General features: G+C 46.1%; 1 protein-coding gene across 1 annotated transcript; it reads left to right on the top strand.

Moving 5' to 3' along the window:
* Positions 1–7332, top strand: si:dkey-106g10.7 (uncharacterized protein C11orf95). The gene is made up of 5 exons (XM_021578231.2): positions 1–476; positions 991–1515; positions 1874–2212; positions 3397–3882; positions 4013–7332. Exons 1-5 carry the CDS (start codon positions 341–343, stop codon positions 4483–4485), a joined length of 1959 nt encoding a protein of 652 aa, XP_021433906.2. The 5' UTR covers positions 1–340; the 3' UTR covers positions 4486–7332.

Below are 7332 nucleotides of genomic sequence, written 5' to 3'. Positions count from 1 at the left end.
CTTAAGGAGCCCCAGGGGCCCCAAGCTCGGCTCCCCACCCTAAAGACAAGCAGAGCCTTAAAATACAAACAAGAGGCCGCTATAGCTCATCATGGACGGGAGAGTCTCACACCCGAAGAAGGATATAAAACCGACCAAATATCGTGGCGATATATGAAAAGTTAACTTTGCTCCAGGTTGAGTGTGTGGGGGGACGAGGGGCACCCAAAAAGCGATGTGTCCGTTCGTGGTCTAGATAGCTTGCAAAACGCGTGCTGAACGATTCTCTAAAAATACAGTTCCTACCTGGTCTATCAGAGCGAATTGAAAACATTAGTAAATAGTGTAACGTTGCAGAGTAATGGAAGAGAAAGAGACCGGGGAGAGCGAGCCTGTGGTCCTTCCGTGTGCTGAGCAGGCAGATTCTCTCTCATTAATAATAAGCGGAGACGAGGAAGCGACGCAAGAGCAAAGTGACTTGGGACACTGTTCAGGAGGTAAAGATTGTAATGTTTTTGTTTCGAGAGTACGGAGACTCGACCCTTAGTCTGCTCTCCACCCTTTGTCACAGTTAATCTGTGTGACGGACAATGCCATCTAGCAGCATGGCCCTCTTGTCTCAGTGGCTCCACTATAAACAAAGGCAAAATGCCATGCTGGTTGCTTGCTGTGATGCACAGTCGCCACCCAGCGGAAACTAGCGGCGGCTAACTCGCCTAAATGGAGTCGCTGCCCGGTTTCTGATGGCGGGGGTTCCGTGCGAAAATATAATATTTTCCACAGATTAACGATTTTATTATGAACCCCAATTATTGTGTCTGCTTATTTCTAACGGAATACATATATCTGGTAATGTCGGGGTATGTGATAGAGCCATCTGAGAAATATAAATATAATTATACGTTATAGAGCTTTGTAGATAGGTTATTCCTGCTTCATTACCAGGAATAACCTATACCTATTGCATGTGAATCTCTTAACTCTTTCTCTCACACACTCTCTCTTTCCTAGAGAAGGACGGTCTGACCAATGGCCAGGTGGGCGATGATGACGAGGAAGAGATGGTGACCCCCCTTTGGTCCCCGGGCACCAGCTACTGGAGTGTCACCGAGGGTCCGGACTCCCCCTTCCTCCTTTCTCCCATCCCGGGCCCCTCTGGACGCAAAGAGAAGGTCCAATGCGCCTCCCGACCTGGCCTCAGCCGCATCCCGGGCAGGGATCATCGTCGCTATTACCACGAGTACTGGCGCAGCGAGTTCCTGATGGACTTTGACCCCCGTCGCCATGGCATGATCTGCATGGTGTGTGGGAGCTCGCTGGCCACGCTCAAACTCAGTACCATCAAGAGGCATATTAGACAGAAGCACCCGGACTCTCTGCTGTGGAGCGCGGCCGACAAGGAGGTGATCCGCTCGGGCTGGGAAAGTCACCTGAGTCTGGAGGGGGGCCAGAGGCTGTACTGTCCGGCCGGAGGGGTGGCCGCCATCTCCCAGGGACAGGAGGAGGAGCTGCTGGACTGTGCTCGCCACTCCACCGGTGGGTGGGGGTTTCTGGAGACTGGGATGGAATAAAATGTCATGGCCTAGTTTGATGATAAGAGTTTCAGGATCTTGCACTTGGTGGCAGTATGAGCATATCTGTTAAGTGTTTATGTTGTACAGTCATGCTCATACGGCCAAGATCCACTTTTACAGTCGTGTAAGAGGGTGATGTCATTGTGCAGTGGCTTTATGTAGTCATAAGAAAAAAGGCTGCTCTTGTACCAATGATCTTAACCTGAATTGTCTTTTTACAGATGGTTATGTATTACATTTTTATGTGATTGTCAAACTATATTTTTTGATTTACGTTAACATTTAAACTGCATATCCGCTCTCCACTTTACCTCTCATAGGAAAACCTGGTGGTATGGTGTCCCCCAAACTCCAGCCCCGGTCTCCGACCCCATCACCCCCTCCCTCAGTCCCCCTCCAGCAGGAAGAGCTCCCCGGGCCCTCTGCCAAGACCCTAGAGCGCTACCTGAACGACTCGCTCCACGCCTGGTTCCGACAGGAGTTCCTCATGGAGTACCAGGCGGAGGAAGGCAGGCTGGTGTGCATGGTGTGCGGCCGCCCGCTGCCCTCGCTCCACCTGGACCACATCAAGAGCCACGTGCTTGACATCCACCCCCAGTCGCTGGTCTACAGCTCGGAGGAGAAGCACTGCATCCTGCAGACTTGGGCCCAGACACATGGTGAGACTGAGGGAGGTAGGACGTGGGGTGGTAACAGGACCGGGAAGGGAGTTATTCTGTAACTGTGGCTTCCTCTTTGTCATTGTTATGATTAAGGGCATTGATGAAGGCCGAAACGTCAAGCTTTTAATAGTTGCTTGAATAAAATGTGTTTTTAATGGTGAGCTAGCATTGCAGCCTTTTCATTTCAGTCACTGTAGCTTTAGGACGTTTTAGCAGCTTTTGTATGTGTGTGTTTTGAAGTGAGTAGGACTGATTTTTATTTTTGTTACATTTGTTTGTCTCTGTGTACAAAGGTAAACCAGTTACATAGATTTGTTCTGTAGCACTGATCTAATAACAATTGATACGCTGATTAATAGCCATTTTTATCCTTGAATATACACTGAGCATACCAAACATTAGGAACATCTTCCTCATACGGAGCGGCAGGTCGCCTAGTGGTTAAAGAGTTGGACTTGTAACCGAAAAGTTGCAAGATCGAATCCCCGAGCTGACAAGGTAAAAATCTGTCATCCTGCCCATGAAAAAGGAAGTTAACCTGCTGTTCCTAGGCCGTCATTGAGAATAAGAATTTGTTCTCAACTGACTTGCCTAGTTTAAATAAAGGTAAAATAAATATTGAGTTGCCCCCCCACACCTTTTGCCCTCAGAACAGCCTCAATTGGTCAGGGCATGGACTCTACAAGGTGTTGAAAGCGTTCCACAGGGATGCTGGCCCATGTTGACTCCAATACTTCCCACAGTTGTGTCAAATTGGCTGGATGTCCTTTGGGCGGTGGAGCATTATTGATACACAGGAAACTGTTGAGCATGAAAAACCCAGCAGCGTTGCAGTTCTGGACACAAACCTGTGCACCTGGCACCTACTACCATACCTTGTTCAAAACCACCTAAATATTTTGTCTTGCCCGTTCACCCTCTGAATGGCTCACATACACAATCCATGTCTCAACTGTCTCAAGGCTTAAACATCCTTATTTAACATGTCTCCTCCCATTCATCTACACTGATTGAAGTGGATTTAACAAGTGACATCAGTAGGGGATCATAGCTTTCACCTGGATTCACCTGGTCAGTCAATGTCATGGAAAGAGCAGGTGTTCTTAATGTTTTGTATTCTCAGTGTTTATATCCCTTACTAAACTCTCATTCCTCAACCCCACCCCATCCCTCCATATCAGAATCCGACCCTCTAAACGACTTCATCAAATCTGAGCCCAACACCAAAGACGAGAGAGATGCTGGGGTGGACTTCTCTGAAGACCTGGAGACCATCCAGATCGGCTCAGACACGTATGCAGAGGACAACGATGAGGCCTTATCCGAGATACAGGACATGGTTGATGGCGTTGATGGAGCTCCAGGGATGACCTCTCCCATACCCCCTCTCCCTCTCCACCAACCCAGGAAGAGGCGTCTCCGTGGGGGCTTCCCCTGGCGGCTGCGCCTGGACTACATGGTGGCCTACGGACCCCAGGGTCGTGGCACCTTCTGCATGGTGTGCTCCCAGGCCCTGCCCATGGCCAAGGTGAGCAGCTTCCGCCGACACATCCAGGAATGCCACCCTGAGACCACCAGCCTGGCCCGGGAGGAGAGGGATGCCATGGCCGAGGCCTGGACCAAAGAGGCTCCCATGGAAGACAACCCTGCCGTGCAGATGAAAGAAGGTAAATGTTCTAAGTTCCAAGCAATGTAAAAGACAGACTGTAGCTACTTTCAGAGAAAGAGGAAATACTAAGTGATTCACCAATTGGTTTCTGCCCTCTTACTGACTGACCCCCCCTCCCTCTCTGACAGAAGTGGACCCCAGTGACATTGTCATTCTCCCTGTGGCGAGAGAGATGGCCGACAACAACAACAACCGGACCACCAAGATGGCCACCACCAAGGCCGTAAAGAAGGAGGAGGGGGTCACCACCATGCCTGCCACTCCGGGGCGCCACGGCCACTACCCGGGCAAGGACCAGCGCCGGAACTACCAGGTGCGCTGGAGGATGGAGTTTCTGATGGACTATGACTGCCGGAGACACGGGTTGATCTGTATGGTGTGCGGGGCAACGTTAGCCACTCTCAAAGTCAGCACCATCAAGAGACACATTCAACAGGTTCACCCTCATTCTCTGGTGTATGTCCCCGACGAGAGACAGCAGGCCCTGCTCAGCTACAACCAGACTGCCCTGCACTTCGTCCACTCGGATGACTGTTTCTCCTCACAAGACCACGGACACACGGCACTCGGACAGACGACTGCCGGCCTCTTTGTCCGCTAGGACGAGGGGCGCCAGGCATGGTTGTTCTCTATCCACCCCACGTTCCTTCCTTTCCAAGTCTCTCTTTCTCAGGAAGTTAGAAACAAGGCTTGGTAGAGCTCTGTCATGAGTTGTGCAGCGACTGGCACAGTTGGTGATTGTTTCAGCTAGCATACAATATAGCACTTCCTGTCCCAAAAATGTACTAAATCTAGATTTGGGTGTGCAGGTGATTGAATGAGAGGGTGTTTGAGGTGAATTGCTAAAGACAATGAACAACACTTAAAGATGTGATCATCTTTAGTGACTCAATTACATCTCGTTATTTAAAAAGGAAATTCCTTGTTTACAATGAGGTAAATAGGCGTCCTCCAGAGATTTGTCTCATTCTTGAATTAGAAGATCTCATCTTCCATGTCTTCTCCAGTGTCACAGCACTATTGTTACAATGGCCCACAGCTATTTCTGATGATCTTATTAGCAAAACAAACCTGCACACACAAAAATCTATGTAAATAGTGTTGAATATTTGAATTATGATTTACTTTTACAAGCACTTTTACACGTGGTTTTTACAAAAAATGTTTGTAATTACGGCCATTTTTTCTACTTCACTGATAAAATGAAACGATGCCACGTGAATGTCATTTTGCATGGGAATTCTGAAGTCATGCATGATTGTGGAGGGATTGCCTTCTACAGCTGAAGCACTTAGTTTATGAGAGCATTCTAGCTTTATTTATAGAAGATTTCACATGCAAGGCTTCCATTTCAGTAACTCACATATTACAAGGTTTATGCAACAATGAACAACAATTAACTACAATTTTTTTTAAAATGGCAACAACATCAGGAAATAAATCACCAAATTAACCACCTCTGAAATGACCCCCTCACTCGCCCTTATTTCAGTGACCTCTGAAATATCACTCCACCAGGAAAAAGAACAACTCAGGGATTGTCTGTTTTTCCATCTGTGCTCGCTTGTTAGCTTGTCAAAATTAGCGCATACATTGGTTGTCATTCATTTGAATTGTTTAACTGTCAACTGTAGTTAAAAAGGGTCCTATCGGATTCCAACAACAGTGGAAGTAAAGTTGTCCAGTGCACAGCTGGAACAAACGACAGGCAACAAAAGAGTGTGAACGACAAACTACACTTACCATGACAACAGTTTACAACCCATGGACTTAACTGTCTCATTCAAAGAACCAAATGGCAGCATTTGTCCAGTTGTTATGTGGAGAGGAAGGGACATCAGGGTTGAATATCACTTCCTCTAACCTAAGCTGCCTGTGTTGCTGACTTCGGCTGTGTGAAAACGTTACTGACTTTCAAATCCTTGCTTTCTCTGTCCTTGTTTCCTCAATTCCTCTCAAAGCGCATTGCAGGTCCAGGGGGAGGGGGGGGACCTTCGATCTTCTCTAATGCGCTTTGAGAGTTGAGGAAACAAGGACGGAGGAAGCAAGGATTTGACAGATGTTTTCAGACACAGCCCTAGTTGACGCAGTGGGCATTTTGGCATACAGGGGATGGGCAAGGAGAGGTGAAATAATTCCATCTGAGCTTGGAGCGGCCACGGAATCAAGGTTGTAAGAAGCTTTGTGACTCAGCACTTAAATGTACAAAAATAGGACTTAAATATGGCAAAGTGATTGAATAAGAATACACCTTGTCTATTGCAATGATTTACATGTATGTTTGTGTCAGTGTGTGTATAGGGGGCACGTTAAAAATACCCTTTGGTGGTACTTTGTTAGCTTGGGTGAGGACAAGCAATTATCTTTTTTTTAAGGGACTGATTTCATTGTCTTCCCTCTATTTCTTGTTTCTCGAGTATCCGCCCTGTATTCAACCTGTACATGGCAAAAGGTTGATATGCATTGTGTCCTCAATGAGCCTTGTAATAAAAAGAAGGATCTGAATAATATTGTCTGACTGGTTATCTGGGGAATGTAGAAAACATTTTGGTAAAACTGACTAGTCAACGGTCATTTGTAGACACATCCGGTGATAACCATAAATGAATGCATGCATTAATACCTGATTGGGTTTACCATGGCTATTAAAGAAGGAACTACTTTAGGTTTCTCAACATGCAGGGCTAAAATAAATAGCTACAGTATAATCCTCTGATCAAAACCAGTCATATTACCTTCCATCTGTGCAAATTGGACCCAATCTTATTTTTCAAAATTGTTTTAAATCTTGACTCAATTTAATCCCAACGGTTCAGACATGCTGAAATGTTTACTCTTCACAAAGTTGTCGAGCAGACCACAGATGGACAAACATCACCCCAAATCTTGTCCTTGACATTTTTTATTAATTTCACTTTGACATCAGTACAGGGATCACAATGTTTTCAAGCTCCAGAATGTGAACTAGTCATTGAGAACTATCAGATCTGAGATGTTGGTTACCAATACACAGTCAAAAGCAAAACAAAGACTGCCAAAGAGAAAGAAATTCCTTCAAAATCTCCCCCGAAAAAACCCACTCTTGCCACACCACTGCAAGAAGTTTTTATTTTTATATAAAATAAAAAGGCAATGTGTCAAGGAAACTTTTTCAAATGTGCATGTAGATTTATCGTATTTTGCACTAAATAAATCAAGACTAAAGTAAGGTCGTCTGCATTATAATCTATTGAAAACATAGGTAGCATTGCCTTCCTTCAATGACAAAGCGCCCCATGAAAATCCTGACTGTCTGGAACACCTATTCATCGTGAGGTCCTCATCAGGGCTACTGAAGGTTCCTTTCGTCCAGCATCACAAGGACAGTGGTTTACAGACATTGGATACGTTCAACTGTGGGTGGGTGAATGTGTGTGAGTGAAAAAAAAATAAAAAATCTAGAACAAAA

The sequence above is a fragment of the Oncorhynchus mykiss genome, chromosome 21 (assembly GCF_013265735.2).
Source record: "Oncorhynchus mykiss isolate Arlee chromosome 21, USDA_OmykA_1.1, whole genome shotgun sequence".
Lineage (NCBI taxonomy): Eukaryota > Metazoa > Chordata > Actinopteri > Salmoniformes > Salmonidae > Oncorhynchus > Oncorhynchus mykiss.
Note: the sequence above shows the minus strand (reverse complement) of the source record. Positions and strands in the feature narration are given on the sequence as shown.

What these genes read in the sequence shown, in the direction of transcription:
- si:dkey-106g10.7 (XM_021578231.2), top strand. Translation starts at nt 341, where the DNA reads ATGGAAGAGAAAGAGACCGGGGAGAGCGAGCCTGTGGTCCTTCCGTGT. An exon ending in GACTTGGGCCCAGACACATG is followed by an intron (nt 2,213 to 3,396) that starts GTGAGACTGAGG and finishes CCTCCATATCAG; the next exon opens with AATCCGACCCTCTAAACGAC. An exon ending in TGCCGTGCAGATGAAAGAAG is followed by an intron (nt 3,883 to 4,012) that starts GTAAATGTTCTA and finishes CCTCTCTGACAG; the next exon opens with AAGTGGACCCCAGTGACATT.